Genomic DNA, 17,170 nt, shown 5'->3' on the forward strand with positions numbered 1-17,170 from the left:
CCATCCAAGGGTTCTATACTAATAGGAACCCTGACACCTTTAGGTATATTTATACATCAGTCAAAGCAGTGGTGGGAGTACAGAACACCAAAGTGAACTTGGAAACACCCATCACCTCCTGCACCAAAGTAGAGACTTTTTCCCATGTCCATTCTCTCAGAGTCATGCAAACAGAAGTCTGGGAATGCTGTCCAAAGCACAAGGCAAGGCAAGAAGCTCCTATATGGATATAAGAACAGCTACACTGGTTTTTTGCCAGACCCAGGACTGTGAGAGCTGGTGAGTGAGATCTGGAAATAAGCAAACTTCTTTGAATAGACTGTGTACACTCACACAGCAGGCAGGTATATAGGTGTAAAGTCACTTCTTTCTAAATGTTTTTCAAAATTTTCCGTTTGCAGACTCATGAACATTTTCTACAAGTGGACTAGTCCCTCACACAGCACACTGGAGGTTGCTTATGGTTAGAAGTTGCTTTTCTTTCCTGTTTTTCCATATAGGAGTACTACTCCTGGCTCAAAAGGGCTGCATTATATAACAGCTCAACCTCCATGTCCCATTATATTTAAAATTGTGTAGACAATTTACTGAGGAAGAAGTTGTGATATGTCTGTGCAGCTGGCACTAGACTGCTGAGGCCAAAAAGTGAGAAAGAATTCCCAAACAAGAAGTGGAAACCACAGGTTTCCTGATAGAATTCATTTGTTAACTGAGTAGAACTGACTGTTAACATTTAACAGTCAATCTGTAAGGAAAAAAAGAGAAAAAGAGAGAGAGAGTGAGACACAATAGTATGTACCTATTTAATTCAAGTACTGAGGTATTGTTTAAGAAACTTGTCAACATTGAATCACACCATGGAATTGTTCCCATAGAATTTCTGCCTCGATGAGGGCACAAGGATTTTATATGTAATACTTCTTTTCAGGTGGTTTAGTCTCACCTTTTGGTATTTACCTTCTTTCTCCTTCCTATTTTAAAAACATGCATCAGTTATCAAGCCAGCCTTTTTCCTTTACCAGCATAAACTCTTTTCTTGAACTAATTTTGTGGTTTTCACTTTTTTTTCTTTTGAGAAAAAATTAGTTTTACTCTTTGCAACTACAAATATTTCCCTGTGGCTGTGATGTATTTTGTTTTCATTTTGTATTCTCTTATTTCAGAAATCCCCACCATCTTGATCTTAGTTTACTGATAGGAGTCTTGACACCTAAACCCAACTGTGTAATTTTTTATAGTCATTGCTAGAATATATGGAGACTTGTTCATTTTCATTTTTAAACAAATTGTAGTTGTTTTAAAAAATTGCCTGCCTTCTAAACAAAAATAATTGTGAAGAATTATTCGCTTTCTCTTTTTTCAAAATACTCCTGTGACATTGAAAATTCATGAAAATGTTATGAAAATGCACAGAAAGTTATTGAAATTTGTTACTTTAAATCTGATAACTTTGTGATAAAAATCCTACTATAAATTTAATGAAAAAAATAAAAATTGGGAAATATGTTCTTTTTCAAAACTCTTAAAAAAACCTAGATAACATTGCATGAATAAAGTTTTAAATAGTTCAACCAGCTGTAACCATATAATAATTAGGACTGTACACAGCACTGCAAATGGGCATTAAAAAAGCATGTAGAGAGTATTGCAGAGGATCTTAAGACATTCTTATATTTTTAAAGCTTTCCACACTCCTTACCATTCTATATCTCCAGCCTTTATTTTTCCAAATATTTGGGGTTTTCAAGCTTATAACTGGCTAGACTGAATTCCATATCAGTGTAATACATTTAAAAAAAAAAGAAAATTTTTGGAACAAATGAACTTAGATACAAATGCAAACGTAAAAATTTTAACTTTAGGATTGTAACACAGTCAGTTATGGTCCTCTATAAACGTAAACAGAAGAAATGTTAACAGATGCCACTGATATTTTACAAGTAATCCAATATAGTCCTCTTGGTTTGGCAGCTTGTAACACAAAATTATTCTTCCCAAACTAAAGTTGGGGCTTCTTTTTAAAGACAAATATCAATATTTGTTCATTCTATGTAAAATATTTTACTTCTTTCCGTTATTTGAATGTACAATTTGTATGTTGCAAAGTATTACCAGTAATGGAACCATCCAAATATTTTCTTCCATCAAACAGAAAGATTGAAACTTTCATAAATGGTTTTCAGACTTCTCAGTTCATCACAAAGAAGGTATTAACCTGAGTTCACATACACTTTTTTCCTTGTGTGTTACCTACCCCAAAAGTGCTACAAATGTAGAGCTTTGTTAATACAGTAAATCAAGGACAGACAAATTCCTGGTTTAATATTCAGAAGAAATGGGAATTATATTGGTCCAATCACATTTAGAGAATTAACCTTCTTATTCTGATTCTGTACTTCAGAAGTGGCTCATGTCTTTATGTGGACAAAAAACATAGAAACTGAAGAGGAAAATTTATTTCTTCCAAAAGCACCAATACTTGGAAGCTTGAATGCCTTAAAGCCATAGCACTTTATTCTCCAAAAGAGAAATGGAAATGGAAAGTTTGGAAGTCCCACCTGATCTCATTTCTAACATTGCACTCTGTTGGCTAAGGAAGTGTCCTCCACCCAATGGAAAGGTTGGCCTCTGTTACCCCGTACTTCAGGCACTATTTGAAGTAGTTGAGTCCTGCCACGAGGAAAAACTTCTCCAGGAAAAGTTCGGAGTCCAGCACGGCGATGTGGGCAGCCCGGCCTATCAACGTGTTGGCGGTGTTAGGCAGAGCGTGAAACACGTTGTGTCTGATCAACGTGCAGTCCTTGGCCCCAATCAAAGGCTGGAGAAGGTTGTTGATCATTTCTGCGTAAACAGGACCTGAAAAAGGGTTGAGATATCACAACTACACACCAAAGCTCCCAGATCCTCTCTTTTCTTCCAGTTTCATTTAATTACAGTCTCAGTAAGAAGGAAAATGGAAGCAAGGCCAAAATAAATGAAAGAGACAGCAATCCAGTTCAAAGATTTGCCAGGTATACCAGAGTGGTGCTCTGATATATGGTTTCTTCGAGCTAGGTCTTATAAGCTCTTGGAGATTTATATCACACCCAAGATACCTCAGCTACCTTAGAAGGCATAAAATCAGCAGGACGGCTTCTGTGGTCGTGTTGGAAACAGAAAAGTTTTAATATAAGGCAAAATAAAAAAAACTCTTTACAGAGAAAGCCTGAGCCAAGTGCAAAAGGTTCTTGTTCCTGGTAAAATACCCCACAAAAGCCATTCGTTTCTTTGTTCTCTTCCTTTTCTAATAAATTGCTTAGGTGGGACTTTCTGGCTTCTGTCCAATTGGCTATCCTTAAGTTTGAGGTGAAGTCCCCAAGGTCCTATGAGGTGTCTTTTTACCTAATTGAGGAAAGAAACATCTGGGCTTTTTTCCTTTTTTAGGAGACAAAGGACAGTTTTGTCACTCCATCAACATGGGCCACATTCAGCCATATAGTGCTCATCTAATGGAGGCACTGGCCATGAGGAGGGGTCTGCTGAAGCTGCTTAGCATGAGCCTGGGACATCCTCAGCCTTTCCTCTGTCAGTGAAGAAAATGCTCATGCTTCTTTTAAGGGAGTGGGGTTGGACTCATACTGGCTATAAATTCAAATGTGAGAGGGTCTGGCATGACACAAGTCCATTTGGATTTCTCTGCTGATTCTAATGCAGGAAAGGAATAATGTAGAGATAGTTGAGGTGTTTATAGGGGCAGAAACAATGGCTCAGGAAACATTTGCAGATAAATGATCTGATGTATTGATAAATGTAATGATCTCCCTCCTATTAGATAAATATGTACCCAAGGAACAACCACTGTAGGTGAGTTGAAGAATTTCCTTTTAATTAATGTCTGAAGTAGGTAGAAAGAGCTGTCATTTAAGTAAGAGGTGTGAAGGCAACTATGCTGATTATTGGGCCTGTGTGTCTCTTTCTGCTTCCAAAGAATACCTCCATTTCTAAGTAATCACGTATATGAAATGGGTATGAAATTGCACTGAACATTATTCCTGGATGTGGCAACAAACTGAGGCCATGAAACATTTTATAAATGAACAAGACTGCTAATAACAAAAGCAATACACACAGCCTGAGCTCACAGGAGGGCCTCTGGTGGTGTGAGTCCTGATTTGTTTTACAGATTTTATTACAAAAAATATGATTTTAGATCTGTCCCTTAAATTATCTTGCAGCCATTTAAACTCTATTACAAACAAAGGGAAACCCTCCTTACTTTGTATGTGTTGAGAAAGATTTCATTATGTGAAAGAAAGGGGAGACAGTACACGTAAATCAGTAGACTACATTAAAACATTGTCAAGAGCTAGTTCTATCACCTAAAAAAAAAATTAGAGGGAAGGGGAGGAAGCAGTAAGAAACCTTTGATTATGACCTGATTGAAATTTGTTTTCATCAGGAAAAGAGCTTCTTGAAAAGCTTCTTTTATTGATTTCAGTAATTTCCTGTGGGAAACGAACACTTTCTTCCTTATCAAATAAACATTTCAGTTTTCATCATGTTGATGAAAAACCCTTCTAATGTAATGACCTCAGTTGCACAGAAATGCAATTCTTCAGCAGCCTTGGGAATATATAAAAGAACTTAAACATACCTGTGTGTCTGTCCTTAAGTGCATTTTTGCACATTTCTATTCTTGCTGAATGAAAAGGTACGTATCTGTCTTGGGGTGAGGCCACTAACACAACATTTTTAAAGTACTGAAGACCTGTGGCAAACATATTAAATACATTAATCACAATTAAGCACAGTGATGAAAAATAATACATTGTCAGCATGATTATTTCATGTTCAAAGGCTTTTGAAAACCTACAGTGCAAAATAGATTATAATTATTAAAACATGCAACAGAATATTAAAAATATTCATAACAGCTTATACACATTTATGTTGCTTCTGTGAACTATTTGTTACTTATCAACACACACATATTAATTGTATGTCAACAAGGAAAAGTAAGGACTGTCTGTAAAAAAAAACCTTTCATTAAAACCTTATTCTTGCAAATATTTATACCTCTAAACAGGATCAAGTTCAAAAATAACACCATAAATTATTAAAATTCTCAAACAAAATAGAGAAGAAAAAGAATTGCTATAATATCACACTGTTACATTGGTGTTGAATGAGTCTTAGGGTCCATCCAGTCCCTGTTTGCATCAGTCACTGGACAAATCCACACTGCTGGTACATCAACTGAATACCCTAAATCCTGCCTCTTCCCTGGAGCTAATGGGGCCACTGATGAGCTCCTGCTGTTTGACCTGTCTATGGTCACTTGAGCTCTCCATCACCCACATTTAACAGAAATGCAAGAAAATGGATATTGATGACGTAACCTACTTGTTCAGAGAATATCCTGAACACAGAAGAGCTTTGTGTTTGTCCTTCATCTTTCCCTCTCTCTTATGGGAAAGGGGTCCAGAACCAGAGCCAGGCTGGATGGGGCTTTTAGCTGCCTGGTCTAGTGGAAGGAGTCCCTGCCCATTGCAGGGGATTGGAGCCAGATGATCTTGAAGGCCCATCCATGTCTCTATGATTCCACAACTATGATTTCTAGACTGTCATAGAAAATCTGACCATCACCACCACAATGAAAAGTCCTGCTGGCTGCCTTTACAAAACCTGTCTTAAAGTGTTTATCATTTTCTTCTTGTGCAATCAAACCAACTGAGTCTGCAAATTCAGTCTGAAGTAAAAGATAGAAGCCCCAGTGAGTGTTACCATAACTAAAACCTTGTGTGAAGAGGTTCAACAGGGAAGAATATTTTATTGTGGATTTTGTTTTGATTTTTATTTTCACAACAAGCATGAGGAACATTTGTTAAGGAGATTGAAAGGTAGCAGGGACTTCTACTTTAATAAGAAAGCCAGAAATTGTGGAGGCTTAAAGAGTCATCTGGCAATGTAAGCACAGCACTGCTTCTGGCATTTCTCCTTCTGTAGGTTCTCCCCACTTCTTTTGGGAGCAGGATGCCAGGGTAGGGACATCTCTCTATAGAATCAGTATGCCAGCTCATATGTTCACATATGGACATGTCTATATCTTCAGATATTTTGCCTAAACATCTATCCAGGTGATTCTGACTTTACAGACAATTCTCTTCACATTTAAATTTCTGCTTTCTCCACTTTCAAGGACAGCACATGCATTTATAGCCTCTTATATCTCCAGTCTACCAAGCTAACAAGCAGCAAATTGCTTTGACTCACTACACATGCTTGGGAATTCATTGCTTGGGAAGTTAAAATGAACTTTTTGTGTAGACGCAATTTTATTTTAACTTGACGGTAGTAAAGCAGTTATCAACTATATTCCATGGAAATAAGAACTAGGGAATCAAAGGGAAAATTCAAATAACACCAATTTGCATCAAATTCCTGTCATTGATTGAGTTATGTAGCATATCTGTGAGATTTAGATGTTCTATTTATATTAACATAGTCTTTGTTTCCTATTAGCAGTGTACAAAAGTATGAGAAAAGGATTAAACTTCAAGTAGTGACCTTGTCACTACCTACTTAGCACCAGTTTGCTCACACTCAATATTAAAAATAACTTAAAAGAAAACAGCTGCTTCAACAGAAGGATCACGCTTGCATTCTTTTCTCAAGAAACACCTGATTTATTTAATTTATTCATGACAGACTAAAGAATAGGAGAAAAGATTCTCTATTCAGACATAATTTTTCTAGTGTGACGCCATACATCTCTGTAGTACAGAAGTGTCAGTATAGACATAAATAAAATTTGCTCTTCATCTCACAGAGTCATATTTCCCAGAGACAAGAGATGTTAAACTTACAAAAAAATAATAAAAAAGGAAAAATGGCTTTCATCTCATAGCATAAATTAAGGAATGATGGCTGGTCAAGAATGATGTTTCTTTCTCACAGAATATAAACTCAGGTGCATGTTTACTACAGCACGAAGGTCTTATTTAACGCTAACAGTTTGGCAAAGACGTTATCTGATAACTTTCACAGAAAAAATGCGCAGATGAAATTGATATTAGATTTTAGACAGGGCAGCCCTTCAAAAAAGCATGTTTAAAGAAAGATCATTAACAAAATGCAGATTTCCTTAGCTCCCTGGAGAATAGGTCAATCCTGCACAAGCCCATGGAATAGCCCTTGGCGTTTGCAAGTCTCATCAAGCCCCACTCACCCGTTTTTTGGCTGAGCTGATAGAGGAAACACTTGCGTAGATCCGCATTGTCCCTGAAGGTCAGTTGCAAAAGTGACCCTGATTTTTTTAACTTCTGCATTAGCCATAGACCTGGAATGAAAATTGGTGCATATTTTTATCCTTCCTAAATCATCAAGCAGGAGAGTTAAAGACGTGTGCCTATAGTAAGGATAGCACTATAATTTTCTAGAAGTCTTGTTTGTTCTTACACTCCTAATTAACAGGGAGAAAAGTCTAAGGGTCTCACAGGATAGAGGCAACAGTTTTAAACTAAAAGAGGGTAGATTTAGGCTACATATAAGGAAGAAATTCTTTATAATGATGGTGTGAGGTGCTGGAAAATGTTTCCCAGAGAGGTGGCAAATGTCTCATGCCTGGAAATAATCAAGGTCAGGTTGAACAAGGCTTGGAGCAAACTGTTCTAATTGGGGATGTCCCTGCTCATAGCAGGGGTGGAACTAGATGATCTTTAAGGGCCCTTCCAACCCAAACTATTCTATGATTCTGTGGTTGTCTCATGGTAGTCAGAAAAATATTCAGGAAGACTGAAACGTGGGACATTCCAGTTCCATAATAATGTCTCTTTTTCATCTCCATCTTTTTCATGGAGATGCCTCTCTTTATTTGCAACAGAGAAGTGGGAGACTAAGTGGAAACTAAGGTTCATCTCTCACTGCTGCACAGCCCTGAGCTTTCCAGGGAGAAATATGATGGACCTTGTAGATATTAAAATTTAAATTTGTTTTCTGAAGTTTGAAGGTTTGAAGTCTTCATCAAATATTTTCCCAAACTTCAAGGTACAAGTCATATACAATAAAATCCTACATCCAGTTGTTGCCCTCTCATGCACTCTGATGTGGCCCACAGCCAGTCAACTTTCCCATCAACTCTTACCTGTACTAACCAAAGTGCTGTTGTTGTAAAGGGTTCCCAGGTGAGGCCCAGAGAGGGACAGGAAGGTATGTAACTTGTTGAGGTAATAGCGAAACCTGGGGCGAGTTAGTACAGATCGAATGATGACATTACCAAGGGAATGTCCAATAAAACTGTTGGGAAAATAATAATTACATTAATAGGAAACCCATCTGTGTTTGCTTTGAAATAAACACAAAGATGGCACAAATGGCTCTGGAGGGAGGACTCTGTCAGGACTTTCAATAAGATCCTTTAGTTATCATTTAATGATTTTTTCAGCCTACAAGATTCTCTTTCATAAGAATCTTTTGCTTTCATTCTCATCTGTAAGAATGTAAAAATATCACTGATTCAATGGCTTTTGACACAGGGCACCTTAGGAAAAGCTAATTTACTCAGTGTTGCTCATGTAACTCAAGCAGTTGCACACTATTTGCTATTTAATAAGGCTTACCTTATTCGGGATATGGAGAGGTTGTACAACTGGATATGCTGAATAATTTCATCCAATAATCGGTCAGTCATTGTATCAAAATCAGCAAATGTATCAGTCTGTTGAAAAATTAAATGAGTTATGAATTAAAATATATTACACCTCTTGCAGACTGATGTTATTTTTGAAGTCAAATTCAAGCAGAAATGTAAAAAACCAGTGCAAATTTTCTTTTTACATGCTCAAGGGGGAAGAAGAGAGATTTTTATCAGTCTCTAGTTCCTATTTTAAACTGAAGTTCTCCTTTGAGAGAGGTTGCTGAGTGATTCCAGAATCATAAGTATGATGCTAAAGCAGCCTGACTTGACACTGGTGAGAGCTGCCAATACTCAGCTGCTCTAGATACCAAGGTCTGCACATGAAAGAAAAGCTTTTGGCATTTAGGCTTCAACAGATTACTGCAATAAAATACTTTACCTGGTTATACTTTGACATGAGGGTTATGTTGATGCTAAGGATGTAATCACAAAATTATTTGGCCATCTCAATAAAATGCTGTGTGTTATTTGTTATTCAACAGTCATCAGTAAGAGAATGAGTGCAAGAGACAGACGAATAATTTGTTGCTTGCAACAGTACCGCCAGTTGTGAGACAATAAAACAAGCAATATATTTCCAGTCTATACAATTACAGGCAGATCTTATCCAGAACTTTGTAATTTGGCAATCCAACAGGACTCTAAATCAAACTCCTAACTAATGAGATGCCACAAAACAATCATCAAATGTTGGAACAGCTATTCAGAGTAAAGATATGAGTAATTAATGCTTTTGAAACCTATGAGTAATTAATGCTTTTGTGACACAACTCATCTTGCTAATTGCAGCTCTTGCACAGGAAAACATGTCGATATTCACTTTGCAGCACAGACTTAAAATAAATATTCTCATAAACTAAAAACAGTCCAGTAACCTTCTGCCTGTTTTGTCTGCATTGATAATTAATGATTTCCTCCTAGGCTCATTATCCCAAACCTTTCATGTTGTTTAAAAGTGCAAGAATATCAGCCTGAATGTTAATCATAACCAAAATATGTCAAGTGTCATATTTGACCTGATTATATCTCCATTCTTTACTATCATTTCAGCCTGACTGAGCTTGTCAAATGCATCACAAATAAATGCCTAAAAAGTGGTTTGAATTTTTCTCTATAAAGCAAACCAGCTAAATGACTGGTTTCTTGGGTCATTTTCAGTGTGGTTCTCAGAGAAGGGAAAAACAGTGATGAGATGCTTTATAACATTAAAATAGCCATCAAGTCACCTAGGTTCCACTTCCAGTGCTGTGAGAACTTCCCCACTTTCTCAGACAATAAGATCTCTAAATAGTTTCCATTATGGACTCTGGAGAAATAAAAATATTGTATGTTTCATTCTCTGAAAACATTCTCTTCTCTTGGAAGAGGCCTTGATGGAAGTGTGAAGTGGTCTCCTGACTATTTTCACCTTGCTTACATTCACTCTCCAGTTCTGCTGCTGACAGAGCTGCGCGCTGGAAGTGGCAAGTTCACACAGGAACACCAACCAGCCACTTCAAAATATAAAAGCTTTTGAACAAACAAGGTTAGAAAGTTTTAACTCAGGTTTCTCAGGTACTCATAAATCAGAATAATGTTTCTGACTGCACAATGGAAATCCTTATCTTTTGCATAAAGTTAGGCCTTTGGTCGTAAATATGGCTCCACTGCCAAGCAAAGCACAGGATTCATTTCTGTTTCTCTACCTAGACCAGCAATCAATTTTTCTGGAAGACATTTCTTTATCATTCAAGGAAATAAATCCCACAAACACTGCAACAGGAGAAACAATGGCTGATGCAGCAAAGAATCTTTCTCTTTCATTCTCAGCAAAGGGAGCTGACACCTGCTGGATATTCCACATCCTCAAAGAATTTAGCACCACTAAACTTGCTGCTTTCTGTTGGTGCTGTGCTGCAGAGGCACCAGGCTGCCAAGTTTGCAAACTGGCAGGATAAATCCATTTTTTTCCTCTAAGGTCTAGTCCTATTACTGCTAATGTCATTGCCTTTGACTTTAATGCCAGGGATATTTTCCAATAGGTTTGAACACCCTATCAAATTAGACAGGAATAGAATCAAGCCTTTGCACTAAATACTACATAAAACTCCCTGAATTCCCCAGGGCTTTTGTTTCACTCAGGTGGTGAAAAGGCTTTTGCTGAAGGCACTATTTCAGCAATCGAAAGGAAGACAGAAATTAGCTCTGCTCTACCTGATTTCTTTCAGACATTAGGAAGTCCAGTTTTCCACCAGGAAGTCCCAGTTCAATAAAAGTCTTTACCAGCCGCAGATCTGCACTGTTACCTAGGAACAAATGGTATTTTATAAGATGCAATCCAACAGAAAAGTAACCAATATATAGTTAATTTAACACAACAACCTTGACACCATGGAGCTCTTGCTAAGTGCTGCTAAGAACATCATCACACCTCAGGATCATGCATTGAAACAGCAAGAGAACAGAAATTCCCACAGCCTGCCCAGGTGGACTGGGCCTCACCTGCTGCTGTGGGGACTGCATAAATAGTGGGTTAGAAAGGGCAAAGATCAGGTCCAGAATAAATCTGCCCTCTATTTGCTGAATAGCAGAAGTAAGACAAAAAGACAACAAGCTCAGGTGAGGCCCCCAGGGACACCTCAATACCTGTGCTGGGCTGTAGGGCTGTACCTTCAGATGCAGAGTGGCCCATCTCATGTATTCACAGTTAGAACTGGTGCTCAAATACTATCAGACTCCTAATATTTTGAGAACTGTCTCATTCTGTACTAGGAAATTTCAAAGTCTTCTGAAATTTTTGTGGGTAAAGAAAGTACCACTACCTAATGAGAAGGGCATTCCTGCTACTGAGATGCTAAATGGCAAACAGTCCTGGCACAAGCCAGAGTTTGTTTTACTTTTTCTGTTTTTTTAAATATCAGAGCCTCTACCACTTTTTCTCTGTAGTTTCAGTGTTAACATCTACACCTTTCTAATTGATATTAATAATTTGTCAAGAGAAAGTTTACATTTAACATAACTATTTCCTGCTTAGAAAGCATATACATTAAAAACCCCAAGACCTGCTTCCTCTGCAGTGAAGAATGACTTTTATTCTCTCACTTTATAAAGTCAGCCTCTATCTAATCTATAACAGTGTTTTGGGGGTTTAAAAAACATTTCCCTCCTGGGGACATGCTGCAAAACAAGCATCTGTGGAAAGACAAGGAGTTACTGCAATGCACTCTTCCTGTTCACAGGAGGACTGATGTGCTTTGGTGTAGATTGCTGTTAAAAAAAAAAAAAACAAAAAAAACCCAAAAAACCAAAACACAACAACAGATAGCAGGACCCCATATATTAGCAGCAATATTTAATATTCTCATGGATTCTTTATTACAATGGACCAAATAGCATAATAAGGAATAAATACCTAGCTAATACAAATTCTTAAATTCTCCATTCTTTAATACTTGCTGAACATCTGTCCTTTTTCGTAATTTACACCAAAATGACTTACAAATAGCAATTCTTCCTGGCCTTACCATCCAATCCATGGACACAGACAACCAGGTGAATTCCATCTTCCAAATTTTCTTCCTCTTCCTCTGGTGGAAAATATGGGATATCAGAAGCTAGTACAGATAAGTCACTGTACAGAAATCCTTCAATCTTCATTTCTTTTTTAAATTTTTCTTTGGCCTGATAAAAACTGGAGAATACATTAGTTAATCACAATAGAACTGAGTGGTCAGCAACAAACCTTCAAACTAGAAATGAGGAGGCTTGTCTTTGCAAGAAATTATGTTTTCAACTTTCAAGTAGAGATCTGGATGCAATTCCTTATTTATTAGGACCAAGAGAAGTCAGAATGAAGGGAATAAACTCTGTTTCTTTGTAATTTGTCTACATAAAGGGAAAAACTAAAGTGCATTAGCAACTCACAATTGCCAAAGGAATGAAAGAGTAGCAAAAAATAATATTCTGGTAGCTCATAAAATGAGACAGGTACAGAATTAACAATTTTACCTCTTAACAATGTCATTGGCCTTATAGTTACTGAAATGCAAAATGTATAATTTTTCTACCATCAGATGCACTTATAGTCAGGTAGAAGGTCCTTTCACTCTTCCTTATGCCAGAGGTAAGGGATGCACCTCATGTGGTAGATATTTTGGGGTTAATTTGATTTTAGATTATTTTGAAACAATTTAGTAGAATTTAGAAGAACATCTCAATGCTGAAATAATTAACACCTTTCCTACTAAAGGTCTAAAATTTGACACTCAATTCATCCTGAAGCATTCTGCTGCCTGAAGATGCCAAATGGCTTTTTTACTCATTAAAACTTATCCAGATAATTTAGGAATCAATAGTCACAATGTAAGTGCAGAATTAAGTAGAAAACTGGGAAGGACAAGCTTTGGAGATATAACCTTTAAAGCTTGGGGATCTCTTAAGGCAACCTGATATAATCACAGAATCATTGAGATTGGAAAAGACCTCTAAGGTACTCAAGTCCAATAATGAGCAATTACTTACATCAGTCCAACTAATTTTAAGAGGACAGAAGAATGAAAAAAATAGCTTTTGGGCCACGAATCTGGAAGCCTTGAATTCATATGGACGAATACATGCTCAAATGTTGTGTTTCACAATGAGGAAACAAATTCTGTGCTTAGATTTGTCAGGACTTAAGCATGGTGTATAAAACTTCAGGACTCTTTCAAAAGAATAAAAACAAAATCTTGGGTTGAAAATGAATGTACATGCAGACAGCCAACATTTTGGGCAGCTGAATGGACTGAGAAATTTCAAAGCTACTGTTTTTCATCAACACAGAAGAGACACCCAACTACACTGGACAAATATAAGTGCTAGTGTGCCAATCTGTGAAACGGGCCCATGTGACGTCAAGGTCACAATGCGGCATTTTTGTATTGGGCAATGAAGCAAGAAACAAAAATAATGCCTCTTCTCCAGCTATCCATGGCTTCAATTCTCCCATTCTTCCAGTTTGAGAAGGTGAAGTTGAGACAAATCAGCCTATCTGAATTCCCCATTTCATAGTTTAGCTACTGAATTGAATTATTAAAGCAGAGGAGTAAAACAGTCTGTGGCACTTCCACAGTGAACTATCAGGGATCGATACTCTGGTGTGCATAACCTTGATTTCAGGAAGGAGGATCAGCTCTCAAAGATTACTTAGATAGCTAAATCCCACTGCTTTTCATGAGAATTAAGGACCTGATGTCTCTGGCAGTCTCAGTCTCCCTATGTTTTCATCCTTCCTGTCTATTTAGATAATTCATTCTATATGAACCATTTGTCTGTTTGGATTATTTATACTGAAATTCCTCAGGCAACTGTCTCAAATGCAAGCTTCCTGTATGCCTAGTGCATTAGGGTCCTGAACTGTGTCAAGTTCTCTCAGCATTACAGCTACATTAATGAAGTAATTAGTTATTCTTACTTCAGCATCCTTTCGTTGGTCTCTTCGTCCATCTCGTCTGAATTAGGACAGACGACTCCGAAGGAGCCCAGCGGCTGGCGTGTGATGGGGAACGCAGCCTGCTTTGCCGAGGAGCCCGCCATGGCAGGGGTCTCTTTGAGAACGGAAGAAAAGGGAAGACAGGTGGCTGTGCAAGAGATGGACATGTTAACCACATCAGCAGCCTTTCTGCTTTCCAGGGCCACTCCCTCTGTCGCGGCCAAAGGAAACCCGGTGCCGTTCGCTACAAGTTTATTCTCTTGGCTGTTGGGTTCCTGAGGACGTTCAGCCTGGTGGGCCCCTGATGCAGGGTCTGCTGAGGCAGGTGAGTCATTGAGCTCAATTTCTTGCAAGCCCTGCATTTCTGCACACACTGCTGGGCTCCCATCAGCGAGGGAGCTGCCACATTCTCCTCGCAGTGAGCCAAATTCAGTGGAAGTGTCTGAAGGAGCTGTAACAGGATAGCAAAAATCTGGTACCACTTTTATGCTCTGTGAAAAACTCTCCTCTCCTGAAATTCTACTCTTGGAAGAGCCCTGTTGTACCTTTAAACTGTCCGGCTTAAGTTTATCCTTTGGATCCTCAATGCCTGTGTCAACCTTATCTATATTTTTGTCCAAGTAATTACAAGCCCTTGGTGTTTTTAAGCTGCACTCACCATTGCTCTCCAGTGACAGGCACTCAGAGACATTCACTTGGAGCTGCTTCGGACAGCTGGGTGGTCTTGTATTTTCCAAACTACAGCAAGTCTCTGGAAAACCTTTCTCCTCATTCCCTTGTAACTCAGTGTTACTGCTACTGTGTTTGAGGAGGGGATTGGCATGTCTTCTGTGTTCTATTTGTCCACTTTCAGTGGTCATTTGACACTCAGAAAAGTCCATGATTATTTTTCCATCTTTATCGTCTGTTTCCATGCAGCTTCTTAAGTTGTGATCTGAATCTCCTGAGGTGGCTTCGCTGTGTTTTGATATATCCACCTCCTCCGGGGGCTCCTCTGGGCTGCTGATCTGAGGGGCAGAGACAGATTTGGTCAGCTTGGTAAGCTCCACTTCCCTCTCCTCTTCCTCAAAGGGCAAAGAGCTGATGGATGTGAGCGATGCCTGGATACCACTGGGCAAGCTGGTGTTGCTTTCCGTGTGGCCACCCTCCAGGGAGTTCCGGTGGATGGCATGCCTCCGGACCAGGTGGTGCAGGATCTCTCGGTCACTGGGCAGCTCCAGGGCGCGGCTGCGAGCATCAGACCATGCCACCGAGCTGGGTTCACTCTCAATGCCTGAATCAGATATTATAGAGGAGGATCTTTTTATGACCCCTGACATCAGGGTGAATTCTTCACTCTCCTCACTTCTTGGCTCCTTTGTGGCTGATTTCACTTCACAGCTGTGGGAAGGCAAAGCTTTCAAAACAGGGAGATGAGCCTTGGTGTCTGCATCCTCTGGCTTTCCAAGACTGGTCAATTCATTCAGTGCAAGCTCAGATGAAGTGAAATTAGTTTCAGGATGACCAAATTCATCTAGTTCATGTATTTCAGTGCTGTCTTCCAAGCCATCAGTTCCACATGCTCCACACTCATGCTGAGCACTGACAATAAGTGTGGGCTCACGTTTGTGAGAGTCCTTATTGCTGGGTTCTGTGTCTCCACAGGTAACATCTGCCCCAAGTCTATTATCTTTTAATAAAACTTCCTCGGATGTTTTAAGGTCTTCTGATATTTGTTCTGTATTGCCTGGCTCTGAGTCAGAAATAGTTTCCTCTCTTGAAACAAAAATATTTTCAGGTTTCCTTTGGCCTTCTTTGTTTATTGTACATACCTGAGATGGGGGGTGCTGGTTTAAACCCTTAGCAGCAGCTTCAGTACTGCTGTGTAGGCATGAGGGATTCCTGCTTATCCTGTCTGTGTGTATTACAGGAGTGTCTTTCTCAAAGTCTCCTTTCATTACTGCAGTGGCATCATCTGATGCACAGTCTTCATTTTCCAGTTTTACATCCACTTGAGTATTTGCAGGAACCTCAAAATCTGGGAAAACTTCCAAATTCTGATCTAAAGAAAGAAAAAGAAAGAAAGAAAGAAAGAAAGAAAGAAAGAAAGAAAGAAAGAAAGAAAGAAAGAAAGAAAGAAAGAAAGTATTACCTGTAAGAGCATAATAAATCATCCCAAAGAATTGGGAGATTTTGAAAACGGATTTTAAACTCTAAAATATTATTCTATAATTTTACATTATAAAAATTATACATACATTAAAGGCATATTACAAATGCACATGCCAGAGTGCATTTAAGAATTGCACTCACTGAACAACTATAGTTAGGCAAAAGAAGACAATATTAATAAAATACACTTTCCTCAGTATAGCTGTACCTATACTGTTGGTTTTAAGACTGTAGGTAAGCAAAACAAAATGGACACTTCTTTGTATTCCTGGTGTCATTCAATATTGTTCATAGTATAGCTCTTACTTTGAATCAGTTTAGTACTCATTTTAATAATTTAAATATCTTTAATGCACATTGTCACAATTTAGGCAGTAGAAAAACTGTGGAAGAGTGAAGATTTTGTAACACAGACTATATTCACTAGACACCTATAGTATTAATACATATTGCTTCCTTGGTAATTTTAGAGGTTAAATGAAAAGAAAAGAGGTAGTAAGGCTATGAGGTTTCACTAAATAACTCTGGAACTAAAAAAATTCTTAATTAAAAATTTGGTTTGGGTACTCAAAGGGCAAAATATTTTTTGGAAGGCAATGCTGCTTTTCAGGAGTGTGGGGCTTTACACTGTAGCTGTGGGGTTTTGTTCTGAGATTTCTTACCACTAGATGTCATAGTGGGGATATCAGTTTAGTGTTTTTCCTTTAAATTAGTACTATAGCAAGAATCCAACAGATCTGATTTTCTTTCTAGATTTTTCCTCCAGCTAATTTTAAAGAAAGCTTAATTTCAAGATGAAAAATGTGAAGGAAATACTCTACTGTTAGGGAAAATACTAAAATTCAGCTGCATTATTTAGAGGGTCACACTCTTTTCCGAGTTCATAAGCCCAAGGG

At 38.2% G+C, this 17,170-nt stretch overlaps 1 protein-coding gene across 1 annotated transcript in view; it reads right to left on the reverse strand.

The window, feature by feature from the left end:
• Positions 1-2,650: 2,650 nt before the first annotated feature.
• The window catches only part of FAM135B (family with sequence similarity 135 member B), a 134,677-nt gene continuing 120,157 nt past the window's right edge, over positions 2,651-17,170 (reverse strand). The window contains exons 12-19 of the mRNA XM_058811419.1: positions 14,106-16,164; positions 12,178-12,344; positions 10,868-10,959; positions 8,598-8,695; positions 8,123-8,274; positions 7,208-7,318; positions 4,634-4,747; positions 2,651-2,856 (exon numbers count right to left, since the gene is read on the reverse strand). Coding sequence (XP_058667402.1) covers positions 2,651-2,856; positions 4,634-4,747; positions 7,208-7,318; positions 8,123-8,274; positions 8,598-8,695; positions 10,868-10,959; positions 12,178-12,344; positions 14,106-16,164 — 2,999 coding nt within the window. The remainder of the gene's footprint in view (positions 2,857-4,633; positions 4,748-7,207; positions 7,319-8,122; positions 8,275-8,597; positions 8,696-10,867; positions 10,960-12,177; positions 12,345-14,105; positions 16,165-17,170) is intronic.

This window comes from Ammospiza caudacuta, chromosome 1 (genome assembly GCF_027887145.1).
Source record: "Ammospiza caudacuta isolate bAmmCau1 chromosome 1, bAmmCau1.pri, whole genome shotgun sequence".
In the NCBI taxonomy this organism is placed as follows: domain Eukaryota; kingdom Metazoa; phylum Chordata; class Aves; order Passeriformes; family Passerellidae; genus Ammospiza; species Ammospiza caudacuta.